This window comes from Terrapene carolina, unplaced genomic scaffold (genome assembly GCF_002925995.2).
Source record: "Terrapene carolina triunguis isolate 2854851 unplaced genomic scaffold, T_m_triunguis-2.0 Scaffold243, whole genome shotgun sequence".
Classification (NCBI taxonomy): Eukaryota; Metazoa; Chordata; order Testudines; family Emydidae; genus Terrapene; species Terrapene triunguis.
In genome coordinates this window covers 341840-368728 of record NW_020664594.1, presented here as the reverse complement: position 1 = coordinate 368728, position 26889 = coordinate 341840, and the positions used below count along the sequence as shown (strand labels likewise).

Below are 26889 nucleotides of genomic sequence, written 5' to 3'. Positions count from 1 at the left end.
GGAGGATCAGGGCTGTGGCAGGGGGCTAGGAAGGGGTGCAGGTTCCAGTGGAGGTGAGGGGGGGCCTCTGGGGTGGGGCTGGGGATGAGAGGTTTGGATGGCAGGAGGGTGATCAGGGATGGGGCACAGGGGGAGCCTCAGCGGTTCAGGCTCCAGACGGCGCTTACCTCAAGCGGCTCCTGGAAGCAGCAGCAGCACGTCCCTTCTCCGGTTCCTACGCGGAGGCGCAGCCAAGGAGTTCTGTATGCTGTCCCGTCTGCAGGCACTCCCCCTGCAGCTCTTGGAGCAGGGGCAGCGTGCAGAGCACTCCCCTGGCTGCTCCTATGCGTAGGAGCTGGAGGAAGGCCATGTCGCTGCTTCCGGGAGCCACATAGAGCAGCCCCCGACCCTGCTCCCCAGCTGGAGCACTGGAGCGGTGCAAGCCCCAGACCCTGCTCCCCAGCAGGAGCTCAAGGGCCGGATTAAAATGGCTGGTGGCCCGGATCTGGCCCGCGGCCCGTAGTTTGATCACCCCTGCACTAGAGATTTTATCAGCATTATGTCAGTAAAAAAAGGCACACCCCAATCAACATGTAAAAATTTATGTAGACCAGGCCTCACTCAAATGCAATTTGAGTTTAATGGAATACTGTCACATTGCTTTAGGAACCTTCCCTCATTTCCTGATTTTTAGTGATTTGATTGCACAACATTGACTTCACACCAAGGTTTTATTAATTAGTTATGATTATTATTAAAGGGGAAAGACTTGCAGAGCTTAAACTCTGCTGGAAGAGTTAAGCTCTGAACAAACACAAACCTAACTGCTCTCTGCAGACTGTAAGCGAGTGCCTGAAGCCTTAGGTTTTCTACCAAAAACTACATGCTGAACATAACTCAAAAATGAGAATATTTGTGCATGTTATTTTCAAGTCAAGCATCCCCCCCCGATGCAGGCAGTTTCAAGCTTCACCATTTTTGACTGCATCCCTGTTGCATTACAATTCTAACACATAAATGGCAACAGTACTTTCCATTCTCACAGAACCCCACATTCATATTTGCAACACAAGCATGGAAATGTTAACCGAAAAAGAGAAAGCTTCCAAAAAGTTCAGAAGGGGGGCATTTGCTTCCAGTAGCAGACAGTTCATAGGCACCGCAATATTTCTACATCTAGAGAGCCCGCAGAAGTGGGTTGACAGACTTGGCTAAAAAACATTGATGGACCTAGCCTCCATGAACCTACGTAGTTCTTTTTTAACCCTGTTATGGTTTTGGGAACATCCCCTGGCAATGAGTTCCACAGGTTGACAGTGCGTTGTGTGAAGAAGTGCTTGCTTCTGCTTGTTTTAAATTTGCTGCCTATTAATGTCATTGGATAACCCAGGGGTGAGCAAACTATGGCCTGCGGGCCAGATCCGGGCCGCCAGCCGTTTTAATCCAGCCCTCGAGCTCCCACTGGGGAGCAGGGTCTGGGGCTTGCCCTGCTCTGGCGCTCCAGCCGGGGAGCAGATTCAGGGGCCGCTCCTGGAAGCAGTGACATGGCCTCCTCCGGCTTGTGTAGGGGCAGCCAGGGGACTCCACTCTGCACGCTGACCCCGCCCCAAGCACTGCCCCTGAAGCTCCCATTGGCCGGACCGTGAGGTGGTGCCTACAGACAGGGCAGCATGCAGAACTGCCTGGCCGTGCCTCCATGTAGGAGCTGGAGAAGGGAGCCGCTTGAGGTAAGCGCTACCCGCAGCCTGCACCCCTGAGGCTCCACCCGGGCCCCAACCCCCTGCCCCAACCCAGATCCCCCTTCCCACCCTCCAAACCCCTCGGTTCCAGCCTAGAGCACCCTCCTGCACCCCAACCCCTCATCCCCAGACAGAGCCCTTAACCCCCGCACCTCCAGCCCTCTCCCACACCCTGAACTCCTCATTTCCCACCTCGGAGCCCTCACCCCCAACCAGAGCCCTCACTCCCTCCCGCAGCCCAACCCCAATTTTATGAGCATTCATGGCACGCCAAACAATTTCTATGCCCAGATGTGACAAAGTTTGCCCACTCCTGGGGTAACCTCTGGTTCTTGCGCTATGTGAAGGAATAATATTACACTTCCTTATTCACTTTCTTCTCACCAGTCAAGATTTTATAGATCTCTATCATAGCCCCTCTTAGTTGTCTTTTTTCCAAGCTGCCAAGTCCAAGTCTTAATCTCTCCTCATACGGAAGCTGTTCCATATCCCTATTCATTTTTGTTGCCTTTTCTATACCTTTTCCATTTCTAATGTCTTTTTTGAGATGGGATGACCAGAACTGCATGCAGTATTCAAGATGTGGGTGTACCATGGATTTATGTTGTGGCATTATGATATATATGCAGGCTGCATAGAAATATCCTATGGCACAACCAAAACCTTACAGGTATTGCACAGAGACATGGCTCAGGAGAAGACAGACACCCCTTGATTCCCAGTGTTCCTGTGGTTGGGGGGGGAGGGAGGCCCTGCATAGTTCTGGGTCTAGGGGCATTGGGAAAGGAGTGGTCCTGGCTGGACCCCCCAAAGCAAATGGTGCAGAACTTGCTGAGGCTACTCCTATGACTGCTCCTGCCAGCTTCAGTTAGACTTGGTATTTTTCTTCCCCTCATCACTGCCAAGGTCTGTTCTGGAAGCTTTTCCATGTGATCTGGAGCTCAGCGCTGATGCCTGGCCGCATACAGATGAGCAGAGCCCATCACGAGCTCTGGAGACTGGCCCATGACCCTGCACTGGGAAGCCAGGGGCTGCCAAGTCATCCTCCCACCCAAAACAATTTTCAACCTCATCCCCATACCCAGAAGTGAGAAGTGGGCATTCACCCACGAAAGCTTATGCTCCAATACATCTGTTAGTCTTAAAGGTGCCACAGGACCCTCTGTTGCTTTTTACATCTCAGAAGGGTCTTCTCCTCCCTGGCCTGCCCCCCCCCCCCCCCCCCCCCCCCCCCCCCCCCCCCCCCCCCCCCGCCGGACCTCCCCGCCCCCGCCTGCGATGCGGGGGCCTCACCGGAGTCCTGGAGAAGCCGGGCTAAGCTCTGGACCAGCATCTCCCCTGGTGCCGCAGACGCCATCTGTAAGGGGCGGGGAGAAGCGTCATTTTCACACAGCGGCCGCCCGCCCGCCCGCCGCGCGGACAAGCCCGTTGCGCGGCCCCGGGGCTGCGCTGGGGCGGGGGCGGGGCCGGGCCTGCGGGGCAAACGGGCACCGGGTCACCCCCCCGCCCCCCGCGGCACCGAGCGGCTGAGACCGGCCCGCCTCGGGCAGCCCCCGCGGGCTCCGGCAGGAGGTGGCCCGGGGATCGAGCTCCCGCCCCGGACTGAGACCCTGGGGCTGCCCCGCGCCCCCCGCCCCCAGGCTCGGCCTCACTCCCTTCCGCGTTACCATGGAGTCGGAGAGTCCCGGGCAGAGCGGCTCCCCCGGGCGCCCCTCACTTCCGCGTTACCATAGAGTCCAAGAACCACGGGCAGAGCGGCTCCCCCGGGCGCCCTTCATTACTGCACTACCATAGAGTCCGCCTCAGAGTCACCCGCCAGGCAAGAGCAGAACGTAGCGCTGGGGTCACTCTCCCCCCCCCCCCCCCCTCCACCGCGCCCCCCCCCCGCCCCAGGAGCCGCTCGGCTCCACTCCGTCCTCCCGCTCTACAAACTCCCCCGAACTCCTCTATAGACCCCCCCGGGAACCCCCCCCCCGACCCTGGCCCCTCCCCCCTAGAGACCCCCCCCCCCCAGCGGACCCCTGGGCAGACGGGCGGTCCCGCCCGGCAGGGCTCGGGGACTCCGGGCGGGGGACGCACCGGCGGGAGCGCAGCTCGCCAGCCCCGCAGCCGAGGGTCTAGCCCGGTGCAAAGCGCCCCAGGGCTCTGGCCCGTCCCGGGCGCTCTGTAGCCAGCCCCTGGGCGACTCCCTCCGAGCCCGAGGGGGGGGGGGGGGGGGGGGGGGCCCCCCCCCCCCCCCCGCTAGTGCTATCGGAGGAGCCGCCAGGCTCGGGCCAGGCTCGCCACCAACGCGCTTGCCCCTCCCCGCCCGGCAGGTAAGTGGCTGCAGCTCCGGGATCCCGGCATGAGCCGCGGGGTTCACACGCTGCTCGGCTGTCCCGGAGCCCAGGTGTGACTCCGGTGTCTCCCCCCGCAGCTAGGCGGCTTGGCGCCAGTTCCGCCGGCCAGCCCCCGCGCAGCGATCCGGAGCCGCCCGGCGCTGGGGGGCCCGTGCGGGGCGGGGGCCCGGCCGTCCCGCTCTCACGAGCCGGGATAGAGCCCTGCGTGGGGCCGGGCTGGCTGGGGCCGCCGCCGCGGGTTGCTCTGCGGCCCATGGATCCGGAGGGACACGCTGCAGCCCCCGCCAGCCAGGGCCGAGGCAGCCCGCGGGGGAGTCGGCTCCCCTGGCCGCCGCCAAGCTGCCCAGCGCCGCAGCCTACCTGTGGCGGCGCCGGATGGCGGGGCTGAGCCAGGGGCACGTGGTAGGAACGCCCCGGCAGAGCGGGTGGGGGCGGCGGCGGCTCCCTCCGCCCCTTATATCGGCCCGGGCGGGGCTGGGCGTGCAGGTGAGCGGGGTGGGGCCTCGCTCAGGGGTAGGCAGTCATAGATTCAAGGACTGGAAGGGACCTCGAGAGGTCATCGAGTCCAGTCCCCTGCCTCATGGCAGGACCAAATACTGTCTAGACCATCCCTGATAGACATCTATCTAACCTACTCTTAAATGTCTCCAGAGATGGAGATTCCACACCCTCCCTAGGCAATTTATTCCAGTGTTTAACCACCCTGACAGTTAGGAACTTTTTCCTAATGTCCAACCTAGACCTCCCTTGCTGCAGTTTAAGCCCATTGCTTCTTGTTCTATCCTTAGAGGCTAAGGTGAACAAGTTTTCTCCCTCCTCCTTATGACACCCTTTTAGATACCTGAAAACTGCTATCATGTCCCCTCTCAGTCTTCTCTTTTCCAAAGTAAACAAACCCAATTCTTCCAGCCTTCCTGATGGTGAGGCCTCATCTGGAATACTGTGTCCAGTTTTGGGCCCCACAATACAAGAAGGATGTGGAAAAATTGGAAAGAGTCCAGCGGAGGGCAACAAAAATGATTAGGGGTCTGGAGCACATGACTTATGAGGAGAGGCTGAGGGAACTGGGATTGTTTAGTCTCCAGAAGAGAAGAATGAGGGGGGATTTGATAGCAGCCTTCAACTACCTGAAAGGGGGTTCCAAAGAGGATGGAGCTCGGCTGTTCTCAGTGGTGGCAGATGACAGAACAAGGAGCAATGGCCTCAAGTTGCAGGGGGGGAGGTCTAGGTTTAGGAGGCCACAGCTCTCCACCCCGCCCCCAGCTCACTTCCCCCTCCTCCCCCCCTGAATGCTCCGCCTCCTGCTCCTCCCCCTCCCCTGCTTCCCGCGAATCAGAGGTTCGCGGGAAGTCTGAAAAGAAGCAGGGGCGGGCAGGCAGCACCAGGTAAGCTGGGGCGGCAGGGGGCGCGAGAAGGGCTCCGGGGAGGCGCGGCCCAGTCCGGCCCTGGTTCCGGCCGAGCGCGCCGGCCCCAGCGGCTCCGGCCCGGCTCAGCTGCAGCCCAGCCCCCGCGGCACGGCTCGGGTCCGGCACGGCCCCTGCGGCTCGGGTCCGGCCTGGCCCCCACGGCGCGGCTGGGTCTGGCCCGGCCCGGCCCCCGTGGCGCGGCGTGGATAGTTCTCTCAAGACGTCCACGCAGTGTGCAGCGGCAGTCAAAAAAGCATAGAGAATAAGACAGAGAATATCTTATTGCCCTTATATAAATCCATGGTACGCCCACATCTTGAATACTGCATACAGATGTGGTCTCCTCATCTCAAAAAAGCTATACTGGCATTAGAAAAAGTTCAGAAAAGGGCAACTAAAATGATTAGTGGTTTGGAACGGGTCCCATATGAGGAGAGATTAAGGAGGCCAGGACTTTTCAGTTTGGAAAAGGGGAGACTAAGGGGGGATATGAGAGAGGTCTATAAAATCATGAGTGATGTGGAGAAAGTGAATAAGGAAAAGTTATTTACTTGTTCCCATAATATAAGAACTAGGGACCACCAAGTGAAATTAATGGGCAGCAAAATAAAAGGAAGTTCTTCTTCACACAAAAACAACAAGGAGTCTGGTGGCACCTTAAAGACTAACAGATTTATTTGGGCATAAGCTTTCGTGGGTAAAAACCTCACTTCTTCACACGGTGCACAGTCAACCTGTGGAACTCCTTGCCTGAGGAGGTTGTGAAGGCTAGGACTATAACAGGGTTTAAAAGAGAACTGGATAAATTAATGGAGGTTAAGTCCATTAATGGCTATTAGCCAGGATGGGTAAGGAATGGTGTCCCTAGCCTCTGTTTGTCAGAGGGTGCAGATGGATGGCAGGAGAGAGATCACTTGATCATTACCTGTTAGGTTCACTCCCTCTGGGGCACCTGGCATTGTCCACTGTTGGTAGGCAGGATACTGGGCTGGATGGACCTTTGGTCTGACCCAGTATGGCTGTTCTTATGTTCTTATGTCACAGCTGCACAGGTGGCCAAGGCATGAGCCGCAGGACTTCTGTGCTCTGTCGGGCCCCGGCCATACCCAGCACGGGGCTGCCCTGGGAGGGGTTGGCTCCCACGGGCACCTGGTTCTTGCCCAGCAGTTCCCCCCTAGTGTGAATGGACAATAGATCACGTTATGCGGCCAGTACACATCTCCCGGGCCGCTTTTGTGTCGTGCCTTTATAAACACATTAGCGAACCCAAATCCCCCGCCAGGTGGGTCCCGTTATCCGCACTTATCAAAAAGGAAACCGAGTCAACGTGGAAATGCACGACTAAGTGCGCAGGGTGTGTTTGTGGCGAGGCTGGGAAGGGAACCCAGATCTGCTTGGCTGCTCCTCGGCCTTTGCTTCAGGGAAACAGCTCCCCAGCTGCGCTCTGTCCCCTGACGATAGACCTGGCCTGGGAGACCGTGGGGTGGCTGCCCAGTGACTGCAGTGGACATTGGGCCCAGGGCTCTGTATTGCCTGCATGGCTCCAGGAACCCCTCGGGCACTGCACACGATACAGTGTCCGTACCTGATCGTGGGGACAGAGACGGGGAAGCAGTGAGGGAGTGTGTGAGGGGTGTGGGTGCAGACGGTGTGTATGACTATGTGATGAGAAAGGAAGGTGAACAGAAGAGGCGGATAGGCACGTCGGGGACTGGAGGTGTGGGAGCAGGTGGGTGTATGTGGCCGTATTAGGGGGCATGTGTACAGTGCAGGCTGCGGCCTTGTGTGTGTTCTGGGAATTGGTCCTGCTTTGAGCAGGGGGTTGGACTAGATGACCTCCTGAGGTCCCTTCCAACCCTGATATTCTATGATTCTAAGCGGGAAGTGTGAGGCTATTTGCACCTCAGTGTGCACAGACCAGCCTGCGGGTGGGGCGGGGGTGTGGAATGAGAGGGGGGGAGCATGCACCTGGGGTGGGGGGGGGCATGGGCGGCCAGGGAGCTCGCGGGCGCGGGGAAGCCGGTGGCTGGAGCGGAGCAGCCGCGGGAGGCGTGTGTCTCCAGGCTGTCGCCTGTGCCGGAGGCCGCCCCAGCCCTGCGTGACTCACGGCGGCCGGGCTCGGCGCTCGCGGCGCGGGATTTCCAGCGCAGCCAGGCGGAGCGGAGCCCGATGCGGTGCATGGCTGCGTGGCTGCTGGAGAAGCGGAGGCGACGGCGGTGCCTGACCCAGCCGCCCTCCCTGGCCCCCGGCAGGGATATGGCCGCATGTTGAGCGCTGCCCGGCGGCGGCCCGAGCGGGGCGGGAGGGAGTCCTGCGCAGCGCCGTGTGTCCGGGGACCCGTGGCCGGAGGCGAGCGGCTCTCCTTCCTTCTCCGCGGTTGCGAGGTACGGTACTAGTTGTCCCCCTCCCCCCCCGCCAGCCTCCCGCCTCCATCGCCCTTTCTCGGCAGCTCCGCGCCCGTGGCATTGACACAGACGTGTGGCCAGGAGCCTGTCTGGAGTCCCCATCGGCAGCTCCTCCAGCCCGGGCTGCTTCCACCCCCGCCGCGCCCAGGGGCGGCCAGCCCTTGCTGGGGCTTTGCCAGTGCCACCTGTCCGTGTTACCGCGGGCTGCTGCCCTGCGTTTCTGACGTGAGCTTGCAGCCTTTCCCAAAATGTCTGTGCTTGAGGGGCATCTCCCTCCGGTACCAGCCAGGGAGCCCTAGGGCGCAGACAGCATGCAGGGGCGATGAAGGAGAGGGAAAGGTTTGTGAGCCACTGAACGTGAGACAGCAAAATTACAGGGCTAGTAGCAGGTGCACAGGGCATATAGGTGGGTCCCTGCGTCCCAGTGTTGCAGGCTCCTATGTAGCATGGCACCTATGCAGTCTGCACAGGGTCCTCTTCTCCCATTGCTGTAGACTCCTGCATAGACACGGCACCAGCAAAATGTGTTCCACTCTCCCAGAGCCATGGGCTCCTGGACACATGGTGCCAGCACAGCTGGCCTCTGAGTCTCACCTTCTGGTGCCACAGGCTGGCTCCTAAGTACATGTGGTGCCTGCGCACCTGCTGTCTGCACTATTGCGTCCTGATGCTGCGTGTTCTGTGTTTTCATGAAGTGTCCATGCACCCTACCCTGGGTTCCCATCTCCCAGTGCTGCAGGCTTTCATGCACAGCCTGCATATTTGTCTGAGTCTCCCGTCACTGTAGGGTCCTGAGTACATGTCTAATCAGCTTGTGGCTCAGGCATATGCAGTGTGCATGTGAGGCACACACAATATATTGTCAGGGTCCATCTCTGTTCCTTTCTTCCTGAGCTGTATGTGTCCCTGCCATAGCTACCGAAACCCAATTGTAGGGACCTACCTTGTAATTGTCTCTTGTATTAATACCTCATCATCTCTGCGTGATTTCTCTGTCTAGGTCAGACTAGTGCTCCATCTAGTCTAGTATCCCATCTCTGACAGTAGCAAGTATTGGAGGCTTCAGGGGAAGGTGTAAACATCCAAAGTGGACAGTTGTGGACATTCTCCCCACAGGCTACCCTGTCTAAAGTAACCATCGTCCATGTAAATGTCAAATCCCTTCCTGAATTCTGTTGTGCTCTTGGTTTCTCTGATATCAGTGGCGATGAGTTCCATAGGCTAATTAGGTGCATCAAAAGTTTTTCCCATTCCTTAGTGTTACATTTGTTAACACACTCAGTTTCATCCTGTGTCCCCTTGTTCTTGTGTTATGAGAGAGGGGGAATAGGAGTGCAGAATCTATCTTTTCAGTTCTGGTCAGGTTCGTATACCGGGCCCAGCACCATGGCATCTCAACACCTCTTTTTTATTTTTATGCTTCTGTTATATCCCCTGTTGTTCATCTCCTCTCTGAACTAAACAGTCCCAGTCAATCTCTCTGCACAGGAAAGTCTTTTCAGGCCTCTAATCATTTTCCTCACTTGTCTTTAAACTCCTCCTTTTCCCTTTTTCTAGCTACTTCCTAGATTCTCATACTGTTTCTATCTCCATCCCTCTGACTGCCTCCTGTGTTTTATCTCAACCCACTTAGTTGGGGCTGCTGCTCTTCATAGGATTATAGATGTTAAGAGATGGAAAATGCCTCTTAGCCCACATCAAAACTCCTTTTCCAGGGAGCCTGGAAGCCTGGAACAGAATTGTTCCCCACAGGGTTCTTTCCAGTCTTGTTTTCAGTGTACCAAGCAATGGAGCTCCTACCACTTCCCTGAAGAGACAGCTCCAGAGCCTGGCAAATATTCTTACATAGCTAGGTAAGTGTACGTGCTACAAAGTCCCTGCCCCCTGGAGTTTGGGTGGTTGGACTTGGCCTTCTCACTGGGCCCTCCTTCCAAAGAACATCACCCACTTCAGACCCAGCGTTACTTCTGATCCAGAAAAATGTAGAGGACCAAATTCAGAAGTGGTGCAGGTTAGGCTCCTTACAGTGAGACTACCTTAAACCTACCTAGGACCTATTCTTCCAATGGGGAAGGAATCTTAAGGCTTCCATTCTGCGGGTGGCTCCAAGAGGAGGGATCCCAGCACCAGCATGGAATCCCACTGAAGTAAATGGAGAACTGTGTGGTGGGAGTTGCCTAAGCTACAGTAACATGCTTCCTTTAATTTATATCCTCTCACCCACTCTTATTAGTTGCTTTCCTTGCTGTCTTCCTCTTTCCCAGCCCCTCAGTGTGTGTTACAATGTAGACAGGTTCCCTTCCACTCAGCTAGACTCTGGGCCAAATTTAGAGCAGAAGTGTGTGAGCGTGAAGGCTGTACGTTACACTTGGGTAAGTGGGACAGGTTCAAGCTAGTGTAATTCATAAGCCGAGGGGGGACAGGAAAAGTGTGAGCTACATCAGTGCATGCTCTTGTAGACTTTAATTCTTAGCCTCCGCTTTGAATCTGGTCTGCTGTCATGCTTCTATTATAAATTAATTACATCGGGAATGCTGAATCATGGACCTAGAGACAACTTTGTAGACACTAAAAGGATGACGGTCTCAGTGTTTAAAATTTCTTTGACTGTTGTTTTTTCTTGTATGATTCACAGATTCCAAGGCCATAAGGGCCTAATCTGACCTCCTGAATAACACAGACCATAGAATTCACCCAAAATAATTCCTAGAGTAGATCTTGGGGGGAAAAAATCCAATCTTGATTTTAAAATTGTCAGTGAGTGGAGTATCCACCATGACCCTTAGTAAATTGTTCCAGTGGTTAATTACTCTGTTAAAAATGTACACCTTATTTCCAATCTGAATTTGTCTAGCTTCAACTTCCAACCACTGGATCATGTTAGACCTTTCTCTGCTAGATTGAAGAGCTCATTATCAAATATTTGTTCCCCAGGAAGGTACTTACAGACTGTGATCAAGTCACCCCTTAACCTTTTCTTTGTTAAACTAATTAGATTGAGTTCCTGGAGTCTATATGTTTTCTGATCCTTTAATCATTCTTGTGTCTCTTCTACCATTCTCACAGGGTATTTTCTCTTATCCTATAACCTGAAAGGAGTTTAGAGAAGAACAACAAGTCTGAGGGCTGGAGGGATTGATTTAGAGAGATTAAGAGCTAAATCAGTCTAGTTTGGGTAAGTGATGACTAAGGCAGGGGGTGGAGAGAACATGCCAGCAGTCTAGAAAGATCTCATGGATGTAAACACCGGTGAAGGAATTTTTTTTTCAGGTGGCCCAACAAAGTGTAATTCAAGAGGATCAGTCTGAAATTAAGAAAGGGAAATTCAGGCTTCATATGAGGAAAGTTTTGTGGCAGAGAGATCTACAAGTGAATGTGAACATCCCAGTCTGCTATGGTCAGTTGTTAATGTCTTTCTGGTATTGTGCCCAGAATTGAATGCAGTATCTCACACGAGATCCCACTAGAGCCACATGGAAAGGTTTTGGTCACCTTCTTGTCAGTATGGCCTGTGTGTGCAGCCTCAAAATTGCAGTGTACTTCTTTGTAGACATATCACACTGCAGTTGTCACATTTTCTGTCTAATGTTTTTGGCACCAGGCAGTGGTCTTGTTTGCTTCCATGGGTGTATCCTGTAGGCAGCAGTCACACCTCTGGAAATGATTTAATAGAAGATGAGAAATCTGAGAAAATGAGTCTTGTGCAATGTACCTGAGTTGACCTAACTTTCTAGTGTAGACCATCCCTGAGAGACAAGGTGGTGGATATGTGAGCGTTGTCAATTGTTTTGTAGATATTTGGGGCATGCAGTGATGCTGTCTTTGTGAGGGAGTGGGAGTTGGCATATAGGGAGGTGACATCCATGAGAGAGGTTGTTAATATTGCAGTTTCTGGAGGAAGCCCGTTGTGTCCAGGGGAATCTGGCCATTTGTGTAGTGAGAAAGTCTGGGATACACACCCTAACACACATTTTCCAAACAAAGACACTCCACCAGAGAAGTAGATCACATCATGGAATGGGTCACCCAAGTACCCCAGGAGAACCTGCTTCTATACAGAAAAAACCAAGCCTAACTGCATACCCCTAGTTGTCACCTATCATCCCACTCTGGCACAATGATACCTATATGGGGTATCATTAAACATTAAACCTTCATGGGTGGCAGGTAGAAACCCCTTGGGGAAGCTAGCCCCACTGACCCCCCCCCTTCTGCCTGAGGCCCCATCCCTACCCCACCTTTGCCCCACCCCACCCGCTGGAGCCCTGAAGGCCCCCACCATCACAGCTGGAGAAGCCCCGGCCAAACTGCCCCAACCTCCAGGGCTGCACCAAGTCGCCACGAGCCGGCCTGGGCTGCTGGGCAGCCCATGCCCCAAGCTATTCCAGGCCACCCGCCGGACTGAGCCCTGGGCCGCCCGCTGGCCAGGAGTCCGGTGGTGGCCACACCAGGGGAGGCTTAGCGTCCCCTGGCCTATTCTACCCATCGCCCATGACAACGATATTCAATGGGGACCACATCCTGAAAGAAATCTTTTCCAAAGCCCTGCTACTGGCCTTCAGACAACCCCCCAACCATACCAAGCTCATCATCAGAAGCAATCTCCCCACAGACCAGGACACACCTACTCAAAGCAGTACCAGATCGTGCCAGAACAGATGCAAAACCTGCAGGTATTTTTCCACTGCTACACTGATCAAAACACCCCATAACCAGAGGTGGATTCATTTTTATTGGGACTCTAGGTTCAAACAACATTTGGGCTCCCGGAACTGGGAGGTGGGGGGAGGAGGGTTAGGCCAAGGGAGACATGGCCCTCCCACTTTTCAAAGTTATGCTGTAAAACAGGGAGAACAGGAGTTCCCGATCTCCCTTTCTTTATCCCATTCAGTATTTTAGCTACTTTTCTCACGTCCTCTCGTCTTCATCTCCTTTCTAAAGTAACAATCCAAATCTTTTCAATCTCTCTTCATAGGAGAGTTTTTTCAGGCCCTTTATCATACTCATTGCCCATCTCTGACCCCCGTCTACATCTACAGTGTCCTGTGTGAGCTGGGTTGGCTGGTACTGCACACACGATTGTACATTAGGCCACACCATTGATTTACATAAGGGAATTATAATATTTTCTATGTTGTTCTCCTTCCCATCCCTTATGCTCTTCACATCTTGTTTATAATTCCAGTTGTCCATTGAGCAGGGGTCTCCATTGAGCTGTCTACGGAGCTGCCCAGATCGCTTTCCTGAGTTGATACAGTTCATTTAGAACCCTGGAAAGTGTATGAGAAGTTCAAGATTTTTCTTCTAATGTTCATTGCTTTGCATTTATCAACGTTGAACCACTTGTCCTCATGTTACCCATTGCCCTAGCTTGTTTAGGTCCCTCTGAAGTTCCTCACAGTCCTCTCTGGAGTTAACTCACCTAATTAACATGGTACCCTTACCCTGCCTACTCCCATCCCACCCTCTCCGCATAATGGCTTTCTTGGTTTATCCTTCCCATTGGGGGTCAACTTATCTGCCTTTGCACAAGTACATGTGGGAGTGGGGGCACAAGAAGCCTTTTCTCCTCTTGTAAGGACAGAGCACAGGAGTAGTCCCAGTGAGCAGGGACAGCTAAGCCCTTGCTCCCTCCCTGGTATAAGTCATTTGGAAAGGGGCAGAGAGATGTCAGGGCTATGTCCTCCCTTCCACACTGGCTAGTGGACCAGGGCTGGCACCAGGCAGAGCACTCTGTGCCATCCTGATGGAGCTCTCCATTTGCTCAGCACAAAATCAAAGTCTTGCAGTGCTAGGTTCAGGGGCTGTCCAGTGAGGGGAGGATGTCCTGGCTGAACGGGAGGTACTGAGCCCTTTGCATTTGGCAGCCGGTGGAGAGATGAAGGGCCACAAGCAGGTTAGTGCAGCAGGTGACAGATTGTCTTGTCCTGCTCTCTCCCCCCAGGTTATGCCATTCTCCAGGTTTGCTGGATGCCTGCATGTGAAAGAGAAAGGTTGAGATTTGCCCAGACTTGGCATGACGGTCCTTAGGTCCTGAACCAACATGGCAGCTGGAGAGTCCCCTCCCATAGGAGGTGTCTTCATCAACCTGCAGCAGGTGAGGTGGAAATCCAACAGCAATGACTCTGGCCCTTCCTAAGGAGCCCTGTTCTTGCAGGACTGTGTGCAGAGATCTGCCTGTGCTCTGGCCAGGGCATTCACAGCATCTGGGGACGTCCTCGTTGGTCTCCCAAGTGTCCCATCTGCTCTGGCCTCAGGCCTCGGTGAGAGCAGGGAGTCAAAGTGGAGAAGACAGTGCACCGCTTGGGCTTGGCTTTGATGGCAGCTGTATAGCTGAAGCCTTTTGAAAGATTCACACTCCCTGCCCTGTAGGGCTGGCTGACGCCTGGGTACTGAGGTGAATGACAGTGACAGACAGATGGACGGGCAGAGTCTTGCACTTCTCAGCAGTACCACGGCTTTTCTCCCCACTTCTCCCTTTGTCCCCATCCTCCCCTCTGCCTCGTGGTCTTTGTGGGCAAGGAGAACTGCACACAGCTGGCTGCAGCACCCACCAGAGTGCAGTCACACCAAGTGCTCCTTCCAGGACAGAGTAGAGGGTCTGCTGGGTCTGGTTTCTATGGGGCGCAGTCCAGCTGGGGTTCCCAAATCCCTGGGCAGGCCACAGCAGGGTAGCAACTCCTGGCAGCTTGCGGCAGCGCTCCCAGCTGGGCTGCTGGGCCTGAGAGCAGGCTTGGGAGTGTGTGGGGGAGGTTGGCTGAGGCCATTTTGCTGCCTATTCCAGTTCAGCACAGACAGATCTGTCACAGTTGGGCCTCCTGTTACCATGGAAACAGAGGAGTCCACAACAGCTCAGCACTGGCATTTCGGGCTATGCTGATAGAAAATGTTACCAGCTGCTTCTGCTTAGGAAGTGAAAGGGGCAGAAGTGCCGGAGCTTAGTGTTCAAGCTAGTGTGGTAGCCTCTGTACAAGGGAAAAGCAGAGCACTGGCCTGTGCATCCTGAGAGAAAGGGGCAGCAGGTGAGAGACCCCTAAGGAAACCAGCAGGGTTCAGACACCCCAGAGACTAGGGGCACAGGCCTCATCAGAGAGGGGAGAGTGTGGGGCAGCCAGTGTCATAGGAGCAACTGTGGGGAGGAAGCCTCACCTCTGAGTTCCTCACGCACTGGGCCCTTGAGAGTGGGTTTGAGACATCAGCCCTCATCCCTATTGAAAGAGGAGGCTCCAGGACACAGGACCACCCTCTCTACAGACCGAAAGGGAGCAGCAGGAATGTAGGGTGAAAACTAGCACAGACTCTGCAGCTGCCTGAGCTGAGCAAGGGAAAGTTCCAGCTCAACACAGGTTATGTTCCTTATCTGTGAGAGCAACTAGGCAATGGGATGGACCCCTCACTAGTAGGTGTTGTAAGCACCTTCCCTGGGGAGAGACTGGAGCAGCACCGACAAGGTACTAGTGGCTGTGATGATGAGGAGAGGCCATTGGGATGTGGGGGGTCCAGGCTTGGGGGCCCTGCTGTGGTTTTTTTTCTGGCTCTCAGTTCAGATTGGGGTTCTGCCCCCAGGTACTTTCATAGCCTGCATCACTGTGGTGCGAGTAGCTCCACAGTGTTTGCTGCTTCGTGGTAGCTCCTGAGCTCATGCGAAGTGGCGTGCCATTTGTGGGGCCCTGAGATCTGGAGGGCTATACAGGGTTTGATTGCTATCCAGCTGTTTCTGTGCAGGACAGCGATCATGCTGAGGAGGCCTTTCCCCCCGCCGAGGACGATGAGGATTTGGATAAGACATTGTCAATCAAGAGGTTTGGGGACCTGATAAGCAAGTCAGCATCAAGGGATCTGGAAGAGCAGAGACGCAACTACAGTGAGAGAGATTTTGAATGTATGTAGGTTTGAACACTCTACCCGCCTATGTGCCCACAACTGTCCATCAGACCAAACCCCTCTATACCCTTGGGGCTCAGTCTGGTCTGCAGATCTTAGTAATGTGCTGTTTACCCGCTTCTTGCAGACCGTTAAGGAAGTGGTTGCATATACCCAGTCTCAGCCCCATGCCTGTAGCCCCCATTCTCTGTCAGCTGCTTTTTATTGTCACCTCTTGTGTAGAGGTTTAGCCACTTTCAGTCCACAGGATAGCATTCCTCAGAGGCTGGGAATCCACTCGCCTCCTCACCCCGGCAACTGGGAACCATCACAGCAATTTCCACAGAACTTAAATTTTCTGTTTAAAAACATCTCTTGACCTTATGTCTGTGAAGAAACTTCCAAATGTGGCCTGAAGACAAGCTGCCTTCCTGAATCTGCAGATAGACAGCTCCAAAGCTCCTGGTGCCACAGGTTCAGGCATGCCTATAGGTTTCTCAATAGCAGCCATGAAACTCACCAGAATCATGTTCTATGCAATGGTGTTGTAGCCACGTCAGTCCCAGGGTACGAGAGCGACAAGGTGGGTGAGGTAGTGTCTTCTACTGGACCAACTGCAATTAGTGAGAGACAACACCAGAAGTTGGTCCAATAAAAGATATTACCTCATCCACCTTGTCTCTCAGAATCATGTTGGTTTCATTCTGCAGCTGCTTGGGGAACAGCAGGAGAGGTAGGCACGGGAGCTGTTCACAGAAGGGCCAGAGCAGCAGAGACTGCCCTCAGCAGCGACTGCCCTCAGCAGCCAGGGGTGAGGGACAGAGTGGGAAGCCAGTAGATTTAGTCTTCTGGCTAGCAAGTGTCTGGCAAATTTTCCAACGTCTGGTGTTTCACTGCACGTCAATTTCAGTTTATTTTCCAGTTTAGATTTTGTGAGACACAATGTCAAATGTGTTATTAAATTTCACATATATCACACATGCTGCTTTCTGGTTGGCCACTCCTTTGGAATTTCTCTCAAAGAATAGATTCATAGATTCTAGGACTGGAAGGGACCTCGAGAGGTCATCGAGTCCAGTCCCCTGCCCGCATGGCAGGACCAAATACTGTCTAGACCATCCCTGATAGACATTTATCTAACCTACTCTTAAATATCTCCAGAGATGGAGATTCCACAACCTCCCTAGGCAATTTATTCCAGTGTTTAACCACCCTGACAGTTAGGAACTTTTTCCTAATGTCCAACCTAGACCTCCCTTGCTGCAGTTTAAGCCCATTGCTTCTTGTTCTATCCTCAGAGGCTAAGGTGAACAAGTTTTCTCCCTCCTCCTTATGACACCCTTTTAGATACCTGAAAACTGCTATCATGTCCCCTCTCAGTCTTCTCTTTTCCAAACTAAACAAACCCAATTCTTTCAGCCTTCCTTCATAGGTCATGTTCTCAAGACCTTTAATCATTCTTGTTGCTCTTCTCTGGACCCTTTCCAATTTCTCCACATCTTTCTTGAAATGCGGTGCCCAGAACTGGACACAATACTCCAGCTGAGGCCTAACCAGAGCAGAGTAGAGTGGAAGAATGACTTCTCGTGTCTTGCTCACAACACACCTGTTAATACATCCCAGAATCACGTTTGCTTTTTTTGCAACAGCATCACACTGTTGACTCATATTTAGCTTGTGGTCCACTATAACCCCTAGATCCCTTTCTGCCGTACTCCTTCCTAGACAGTCTCTTCCCATTCTGTATGTGTGAAACTGATTTTTTCTTCCTAAGTGGAGCACTTTGCATTTGTCTTTGTTAAACTTCATCCTGTTTAACTCAGACCATTTCTCCAATTTGTCCAGATCATTTTGAATTATGACCCTGTCCTCCAAAGCAGTTGCAATCCCTCCCAGTTTGGTATAATCCGCAAACTTAATAATCGTACTTTCTATACCAATATCTAGGTCGTTAATGAAGATATTGAACAGAGCCGGTCCCAAAACAGACCCCTGCGGAACCCCACTCGTTATGCCTTTCCAGCAGGATTGGGAACCATTAATAACAACTCTCTGAGTACGGTTATCCAGCCAGTTATGCACCCACTTTATAGTAGCCCCATCTAAATTGTATTTGCCTAGTTTGTCGATAAGAATATCATGCGAGACCGTATCAAATGCCTTACTAAAGTCTAGGTATACCACATCCACAGCTTCTCCCTTATCCACAAGACTCGTTATCCTATCGAAGAAAGCTATCAGATTGGTTTGACATGATTTGTTCTTTACAAATCCATGCTGGCTGTTCCCTATCACCTTACCACCTTCCAAGTGTTTGCAGATGATTTCCTTAATTACTTGCTCCATTATCTTCCCTGGCACAGAAGTTAAACTAACTGGTCTGTAGTTTCCTGGGTTGTTTTTATTTCCCTTTTTATAGATGGGCACTATATTTGCCCTTTTCCAGTCTTCTGGAATCTCTCCCGTCTCCCATGATTTTCCAAAGATAATAGCTAGAGGCTCAGATACCTCCTCTATTAGCTCCTTGAGTATTCTAGGATGCATTTCATCAGGCCCTGGTGACTTGCAGGCATCTAACTTTTCTAAGTGATTTTTAACTTGTTCTTTTTTTATTTTATCTGCTAAACCTACCCCCTTCCCATTAGCATTCACTATGTTAGGCATTCCTTCAGACTTCTCGGTGAAGACCGAAACAAAGAAGTCATTAAGCATCTCTGCCATTTCCAAGTTTCCTGTTACTGGTTCTCCCTCTTCACTAAGCAGTGGGCCTACCCTGTCTTTGGTCTTCCTCTTGCTTCTAATGTATTGATAAAAAGTCTTCTTGTTCCCCTTTATTCCCTTAGCTAGTTTGAGCTCATTTTGTGCCTTTGCCTTTCTAATCTTGCCCCTGCATTCCTGTGTTGTTTGCCTATATTCATCCTTTGTAATCTGTCCTAGTTTCCATTTTTTATATGACTCCTTTTTATTTTTTAGATCATGCAAGATCTCGTGGTTAAGCCAAGGTGGTCTTTTGCCACATTTTCTATCTTTCCTAACCAGCGGAATAGCTTGCTTTTGGGCCCTTAATAGCGTCCCTTTGAAAAACTGCCAACTCTCCTCAGTTGTTTTTCCCCTCAGTCTTGATTCCCATGGGACCTTACCTATCAGCTCTCTGAGCTTACCAAAATCCGCCTTCCTGAAATCCATTGTCTCTATTTTGCTGTTCTCCCTTCTACCCTTCCTTAGAATTGCAAACTCTATGATTTCATGATCACTTTCACCCAAGCTGCCTTCTACTTTCAAATTCTCAACGAGTTCCTCTCTATTTGTTAAAATCAAGTCTAGAACAGCTTCCCCCCTAGTAGCTTTTTCAACCTTCTGAAATAAAAAGTTGTCTGCAATGCAGTCCAAGAATTTCTTGGATAGTCTGTGCCCCGCTGTGTTATTTTCCCAACATATATCCGGATAGTTGAAGTCCCCCATCACCACCAAATCTTGGGCTTTGGATGATTTTGTTAGTTGTTTAAAAAAAGCCTCATCCACCTCGTCCACCTGGTTAGGTGGCCTGTAGTAGACTCCTAGCATGACATCGCCCTTGTTTTTTGCCCCTTTTAGCCTAACCCAGAGACTCTCAACACTTCCGTCTCCTATGTCCATCTCCACCTCAGGACACTGAGGTAGCACTGATGTCTCTGTTTGTTATAAACCACGCCCAACAGCTGCTTATTGCTCATGCTTCCATTTCCCCCAGCTTCCATATTTTCAAAACATCAGTGCACACAATCACCTGCACTAACAATTGTGCCTTAAGATGACAGATTCTAACACCTGTATAGATTAGTGATCGAACTTCCACTCAGAAGTATCACCTGCATACACAGGTGTTAGTGCTGGAAGTGTGTGCATGGAGGTGTTTGCTTGCGCCGCCAGGACAGAGGTTTCTCTGAAAAACTGACTCTAGATTTTTAGTGTCCAATATTTTTCTGGAGAGAAAAGGGAGCCTTATTGAGCGGTGATTGAGACGCTCATTCCTCTTTCCTTTTTTGGAAGTCATGACCGCATTTGTTTTCCTCGAGTCTTTTGATGCCTCTCCACATTATCCAGGACTCTTCAGAACTAATTATCAGTGGGTCAGTAAATTCATGAGCTAATTCTCTTAAGATCCTAGAATGACATCATCTGAGCCCACGGAATTGTATATGTTCAGATTTTACAAACGTCCCCTGAGCCATTGTACAGGCTCTTCCTTCCAGATGGATTGTTCAAACTCCTTTTCTATATTTATCTTGTTGAAGACAGATTTAAAAGGAGTGGTTGAGTATCTGAGCCACCACTGAGGCAGAGCTTTCCAGGTGGACAGGAGATGCCATGGAGCAGGGAAGGAGAGGATATGCTGAGTGCACACAAGGGGGCAGAGGGACAAGTTGGGAGGAGGTACCAAGGTGCAGGTGAATCATGGGAGAATGTGCAAATCCTGTATTTAGAAGAGAGATGTGGTGGTTTTAGCTCTGAGATGTGCTTTCTTGTTACGAATGCTCAACCCTGACTCAGAAGGCCCAGTGCACAGAGGTCAAGTGTAGAGTTCCTCACTTCTGGTGGCCAAGCAGGCATATGCCAGCCCTTTCTCAGCACTGTTTTGGGATAGAGATTGCAGAATCTCTTGCCCTTGGCAGGCAGCTCAAGCCTTCCATCAGGTCAGTGTTCAGGTTCTTTGTCTCAGCTTAACTTGCCACATGATGACCCATTCCAGTTGTCTCAGAGGGGAGCTGCAAAGGGAAGAGACTGGGCCTGCACCTTTGTTTGTGCCTTTATGCTGGTGAAAGAGCCCCGATAGCAGTGGTGGATTTAGTTCTGTCAAGGTTTTTTCCCCCACTTATAGGTCTTAAGCAATTTAGGTCTTGCGCACACTGGAGACTCTATCGTGAGCAGAGAAGAGCCAAGGGAGTGGAAGCTGGAGCAGCAGCACAAGGGGGATTTTCGGTCTGCCAGCCTGTGTAAAAAGCAACAGAGAGTCCTGTGGCACCTTTAAGACTAACAGATGTATTGGAGCTTTCGTGGGTGAATACCCACTTCTTCAGACACATGCCTGTGTAAAGTGCTTTGGTCCCAGTTTGGTTTTGGGCATGAATATTTAACTCAAATGGCCAATGAACGTTTTGGGTGAAAGAAACTTTTGTTAAAGAGTAAGAGCTCTGCTCCTTCAATTGACGCCTGAGAGCTCATAATACACGTCCCTGAGGCACCTTCTGCCTGGCCAAAAAGCTTCTCCAGTAGAACTAGGGCAGGGCAGACTCAACAATCCTGATATTTCTAGGGGGGAAAACCAAGCCCAAAAAACAAACAAAATCCCCCCACCCAAAACACCACCACAAAATGCTTGAAAAACCAAACCAAAGCAAAACTGGAACAACAGTGAACCTGGCCGGCTGGTGTGCAGAGGAGGGGGTGCAAGTCCTTTGTAGGCCACTTTTCAATCCAAGCAGAGTTTATTGGCTTATTATAGGAAAGAGGGGAAAGCCTGAAATAAAAGTGGATTACACAAAATGTGGCAGAAAGAGCTGCTGTGTAGATCCAAAGCTGCACACCCTGCAGAGCCACCAGTGTTTTGGTGACTTCCAGCTGCCTCTCTGGCTGTCTTAGTGTCTCTGCTCCAAGTCCCACAGAGTCAGTGTGTCTCCAGCAGGTTGTCTTGGGGAGGCTCTCTGTCTCCAGTAAAACCCTGCAAAAGCAGCTTTCTTTCCTTTCACGTGGAATGATAAGTTTATGCTTCCTAGTACACCAGTGTGGTGACAATTAGTGTATTTGAGGCAATGCACAGTAATGCCGCTAATTTCTTCTTGTTGCACAGTCCCTGTGACTCCTGTGGCTTCATACCCAGCAAATTCCTTTCTGTGGATTGGTTTAAACTAAAGGCTTGTCTCTTCTTGTTTTTGATCCAGATTTTTAAAAAGTAGCCTTCCATTGGTATCTGCAGGCCCAAGTCCTGTCACACAGGTGACTAAGGACCGGATTTGCACCTGCAGTCAGGTACTGGGCCGCCTATATGGTTGTGCTCTCGTGGTGCACCTGGAATTAGACGGCCCTAAAAGATGTGGCCTCTAGCATTTTTGTGGACAGAGGAGGGCGATTTGTAAAATGTCCACCCTACTTCTACCAGGCTAAGGAGCACGGGCAGCCTGTTGGCTTTGAAGCTCTCAGTAGCCCACTGGATGCCCTTCAGGAGTGCCCTCCCCTGCTGTGCAGCGCACCGAGCAGAGACGGCTCCGTCATGGAGTGTAATGATGGGCTAGTGAGGGTTACCGAGCAGGCCTGGCTCATATCCTTGCCACATAGCTAAGGAGGCTTGCTCTGGCCCTGTGGGCTGTCCCCCTGCCCTTGATTCCCCCCTCCGTGAAGTTTCCTGAAGTGGTTTCTGAGGTGCCTGGCGGTGTTTGTCCCTGCTGCCTCCTGCCCCTGACTCTCTCTGTCTTTTTCAGTCCATCGCCAAACCTCCCACCACATCCACCATCCCCTTTCCAGCCACCTGCCTCCTGCCCTCAAGTTCCAGAAGAGGCTCTCCCATGCCAACCGGAGGAAGAGGAGAAAGAGAAAAAAGAAAAAAACCTCAGTGCCCCCCTCGGACATCACTCCCACCATCCAGGAAGTGGAGGAGGAGGAGGGGGACAAAGAGGAGGAAGAGGGGGACGAGGAGGAGGAAGGAGAGTCAGAGGCAGAAGAGGCCCTGGAGAAAGAGGTCTCACCAGAGTCAGAGACAGAGGCTCATGAGAAGAAGGACGTTCCTAAGCCTGAGCCCCCTAGCAAACCAAAGGCAAGGTTGGGGTGGGAGGGGCCGGGAGACTCTGGCAGGCTCCACCACTGGGTGCTGGGGGTCAATGAGGGGTAGGGTCTGGGATGGGCTATGCTCTAGGTGGCGAGAGGAGCTGCGATAGTTCACACTCTGGGGAGGAGGGTATGGGATGGTCCATACCCTGGGTGGCAGAGGTCTGGCTGGCTCTATACTGTGGGTAGCAGTGCTTAGTGGGGAGGGTATGGGATGGTCCATTCCCTGAGTGGCAGAGGGTTAGGTCTAGGATGGCCCACATCTGAGGGGAGCAGTGAGGGGAAGATCTAGGACCATCCTTTCCCTGTGGGGACGGTCTGGCTTGCTCATGCAGGGCAGGGTCTGGTTCTTGTGCTCAAAGTTGTCTCCTCTCTGCAGTTCAGCATTGGGAGTGATGATGAATCCTGCGGTGCCTTGGCTTCTGCACGGTTCCATGTGGAGAAGGAGTGTGGCGTCATGTCACCGATGCCACACCATGCTGATCTGCTGCAGGAGACAGGCCCGGCCTCTCTTGGCAGGTAGGATGGACTTGACCTGGGGCTGGCTGGTCGATCAAAACATAATATCATCACTGATAACTTTTGCAGATAATACAAAAATTGTGGGAGAGGTAAAGAATAAAGAGGACAAATCATTGATGCAGAGCAATCTGGAGGCCTTGGTAAGCTGGGCGCAAGCAAACAATATGCATTTTAATGTGGCTAAATGTTCCTAGACGCATGAATTTACAAAGAATGAAGGCCATACCTGCAGGATGGGAGACTCTCTCCTGGGAAGCAATGACTCTGAGAAAGATTTGGGGGTCATGGTGGAGAATCAGCTCAACATGAGCTCCCAGTGTGATGCTGTGGCCAAAACAGCTAATGGGATCCTGAGATGCACAAACCCAGGAATTTCGACTAGGAGTCGAGAGGTTATTTTACCTCTGTATTCAGCACTGATGCGACCGCTGCTGGAACCCTGCACCCAGGTCTGGTGTTCACAGTTCACGAAGGATGTTGATAAATTGGAGAGAGTTCAGAGAAGAGCCACAAGAATGATTAAAGCATTAGAAAACATGCCCAGGGCAGGTGTAGTGTAGACCTGGCCTAGGCTTGTTTTCTAATGCTTTAAAATCCACATCCTGAGCGACGCAGTTACAATGACCTAATCCCCAGCTTCTCCCACTGACATAACCCACCTGCGTGAGAGGTGTAGCTAACTCCCCCGATAGGAGAAGCTCTCCTGTCAGCATAGTAACGTCTTCACTAAAGCACTACAGCGACATGGCTGCACAGGTGCAGCGCTGTGCGTGAAGACAAGCCCTGATAGTCATAGACTCCAAGAGCTCAATCTCTTTCACTTATCAAAGAGAATATTAATGTGTGACTTGATCACAGTCTATAAATACCCATATGGGGAACAGATATTTGATAATGGGGTCTTCAGTTTGGCAGAGGAAGGCCTAACACGATCCAATGGCTGAATGTTGAAGCTAGACAAATTCAGACTGGAAATCAGGGGTACATTTTTAATGGTAAGAGTATTTAATCATTGGAACAACTTACCAAGTGTCGTGGTGGATACTCCATCACTGACCATTTTAATTCAAGACTGGAATTTTTTAAAAAGCTCTGCTCTAGGAATTATTGTGGAGCAGGTCTCTGGCTGGGTTATTCCGGAGGTAAGACTACATGATCCCAAGGGGTCCTTCTGGCCTTGGAATCTATGAATTCTCCTTTGACTCTGACACAAGAGGCAGAGGCTGGGGACATCCTTGCATCCAAGCTTCCCTTCCTTCCACTTCCCCTTCTCTCTCACCATGTGGGTTTGCCTGAGAAGGAGGGAAGGGTGCCAGCATGTGCCCACCCTGGTCCCCGAATCGCTCACTCTCTCAGCCAGGTGGGCTACAGGACCCAACTGGGGCAGGGTCTGGATACAGCTTTCCTGGTTCCCAGGTACAGATGGTTGCCCCCTGACTAGGCTCCCTTACCAGCAGGGGTATCACCTGGAGGGCACCATGCCAGGGAGGGAGGAGCTTGCCCTTCCAGCCTGACTTTCCTTTGTGCCTGGTTCCTGACCCACAGGCTGGGAAGCAGCGGGGCAGGCCAGGCCAGGGCTTGTGGACACAGAGCAAGAACTGTGAGGCTGTGGTCCCATGAGGAAGTTCCATCCCTTGTAAGGAAGGGGGGCTTACCCTGTAGGGGAAGGGAGCAGGAGCAGCATTCATTGGGCCTCGCTTCTTGAAGGGCTAAGGGTGAGCCCCCAGCTGTAGTTTGGGAGTCCCTGTGACATGCCTGCTCCTCAGAAGCTTTTCAGATAATTGGGTCTGAGGTCAGGGCCAGGGGGACCCTTCAGCCCAGAGGATGATCTCATGAGAAAAGACCTACAAACAGGAGCTCAGACTGGGAACAGCCTCTCCCCTTTCCATCCCACTCCAGTGCTGCCAGCTCTGCTTTGCTGCTACTGCTAGGTTTCCCGTTTGTTTCCTCAGCCTCCCGGGGCCCAGAGAATGTCCGTCTCGGGGATGGGACAGGCGCAAGCCCTGGAGCCAGATGGTGAGCGGGCAGAGGGTGAGTTATGATCTGAAGGAGCGGATGTGCATCGGCAGCATGACCACTCTGGAGAGTGCAGTGTACCAGCGCGTCCCCACTGATGAGGCCGAGGCCCAGATGCTGGCGTCTGCTGACCTGGACGACATGAAAAGTGAGGCCCTGCTTTGTGATATTTAATGTGCCTCTTGTACAAGTGTCATCCACCCTCTGCCCATCCCCCTGGACATCAGGCCTGGGCATTTCCCCCCTCCCGGCCCATCCCCCTGGGCGTCAGGCCTGGGCATTTCTCTCTCCCCCCCCCTCCCCCGGGCCCATCCCCCTCGGCGTCAGGCCTGGGCCTTTACCCCCAGGCCTATCCTCTTGGTTGTAAGGTCTGAGTAACCCAGCCATACCTTCCCTCCCCACTTTGTGTCATCCCTAAGACTCTGCCATCCCCCTGGGAGCTAAGCCTGGTGGTTAGTCCTCCCATTCCTTGGGTGCAGGGGCCAGGAAACATGTCCCCTGCTGTTTTCCCAGCGCTGTGCTGAATTTTGGTTGAAAAGTTGAACCGAAGTCCTGGCAGTTCATGGTGAGTCGCGTCAGACCCCAGGGTCCTTGTAGCAGGGGTGCGGTTTTAGCACCCTTGGCCTGACCCAATTCCACCTGGGGGAATTGCAGTCTGCCTCCCTATATACTGCCAAGAGTTTCCTTTGGTGACAGGATTTTGCTTCACTTCCTGTCTGAACCTGGTGTGCAGGGGTGCTGGGACTAGGGATGATGAGGGTGTGGCAGCACCCTCTGGCTTGACTGTAGTAATAACCAAATATATGGTTGCCACTTTCAGCACCCCTGCTATAAAAATTATCCCAGCTCCCCTGCTGGTGTGTGGTGTCCCTGTGCTTTGCCCTCCCCTTCTCCCCACCACGAGTCGAGGCTGCCTTTCAGCGAGGGTGGGTGATTCCTGGGGAGCTTGTATCAGTTTGGTGAGTTTGTAAAGTGTTTTGGGGTCTATAGAACCATCCTCATTGTCACACAGGGAGCTGTCCCCTCCTGGTGTGGAATACAGGGGATCTTGGAGAGAGACCCAGGGCTCCAGTTACTAGATGTGCCTCTGACCTGACGGTTTAGACAGTCTCGAGTCTAAACACTTCTGGCAGCTTTGTCTGGAGACCATTCACTGCATTCGCAGGCACCACCGTCTCAACAGTCACTTACTGTCCTGGAATAAGAGACCTCAGCTAGCACTTCTTCCCCATTAGCCCTCCATCCTTACCTGTGGCACCCTTCCTGCTATTCCAGCCCTGGGCTTCTCCCTTCCACTCTGCTGATGCTCTTCTATCCTGCCCTGCAGTCCTGGGCTCTCTTTCCCCTTCCCACAGCTCCGCTAGTGTCCCTCAATCCCAACCCGCAGCCCCCTGCTGCTCTGCCTCGGACTCCCCCCTTCCACTCTACTTATGCCCTCAGTTCGGACTCACTCATGTAGCTCCAGGCCTTTCCTCACCTCCCACCCCTTGGCTCTGTGCCTTTTCTCACCTCCATCCTGTTACCCTCTTGATTTTAGGGCTCCATGCATCCCTTAGTTCCAGCCCTCTCCTCGTGACATACTTTCCCAGCGAGCAGTGTCTTTGCTTGCCAGGAGAGTGCCGGTATTGCAGCAGCCTTGTGGGAGGAGCTGTCCTATCTGAGAAAGGGAGAAACCCCTGCTGAAGTGACTCTGAGGGCACTCAAGCCCAGAATCATTGGATAATTGTTGCCCAGCTGGGACCTGTGACTTGTGTTTCCTGTTGTTTAGAGAGGTACCTGGGGTCCTTTGGGTGCAGCCTGTGTCCTGGGATCTGCCCCTGTG

The 26889-nt window shown here is 52.6% G+C and overlaps 3 protein-coding genes across 4 annotated transcripts in view; 2 read left to right on the top strand and 1 right to left on the bottom strand.

Moving 5' to 3' along the window:
• STK11IP (serine/threonine kinase 11 interacting protein) overlaps positions 1 to 4438 on the bottom strand; it is a 33436-nt gene extending 28998 nt beyond the window's left edge. Inside the window, exons 1-2 of one of the 2 annotated variants that reach the window (XM_026657426.2) lie at positions 4418 to 4438; positions 3012 to 3075 (exon numbers count right to left, since the gene is read on the bottom strand). In XM_026657426.2, coding sequence (XP_026513211.1) covers positions 3012 to 3075 — 64 coding nt within the window. In that variant the 5' untranslated portion in view covers positions 4418 to 4438. Of the gene's footprint in view, positions 1 to 3011; positions 3076 to 3385; positions 3544 to 4417 lie in introns of those variants that run through there. The other variant, XM_026657424.2, reaches the window with a different exon arrangement.
• Positions 4439 to 13108: 8670 nt separating this feature from the next.
• LOC113407717 (anion exchange protein 3-like) lies at positions 13109 to 23052 on the top strand. Its single transcript, XM_026657432.2, has 5 exons — positions 13109 to 13147; positions 13813 to 13965; positions 15594 to 15750; positions 22187 to 22518; positions 22909 to 23052. The coding sequence occupies exons 2-5, from the start codon at positions 13912 to 13914 to the stop codon at positions 23050 to 23052; spliced, it is 687 nt and encodes a 228-aa protein (XP_026513217.2). The 5' UTR covers positions 13109 to 13147; positions 13813 to 13911.
• Positions 23053 to 25013: 1961 nt separating this feature from the next.
• SLC4A3 (solute carrier family 4 member 3) overlaps positions 25014 to 26889 on the top strand; it is a 51609-nt gene continuing 49733 nt past the window's right edge. Inside the window, exon 1 of the mRNA XM_029912784.1 lies at positions 25014 to 25215. Coding sequence (XP_029768644.1) covers positions 25065 to 25215 — 151 coding nt within the window. The 5' untranslated portion in view covers positions 25014 to 25064. The remainder of the gene's footprint in view (positions 25216 to 26889) is intronic.

Bases quoted from the DNA above. Each gene is read 5' to 3' on its own strand.
- LOC113407717 (XM_026657432.2), top strand. From the start codon at position 13,912: ATGGCAGCTGGAGAGTCCCCTCCCATAGGAGGTGTCTTCATCAACCTG. The intron at 13,966-15,593 runs GTGAGGTGGAAA...GTTTCTGTGCAG, and splicing joins TCTTCATCAACCTGCAGCAG to GACAGCGATCATGCTGAGGA. The intron at 22,519-22,908 runs GCAAGGTTGGGG...TCCTCTCTGCAG, and splicing joins AGCCCCCTAGCAAACCAAAG to TTCAGCATTGGGAGTGATGA.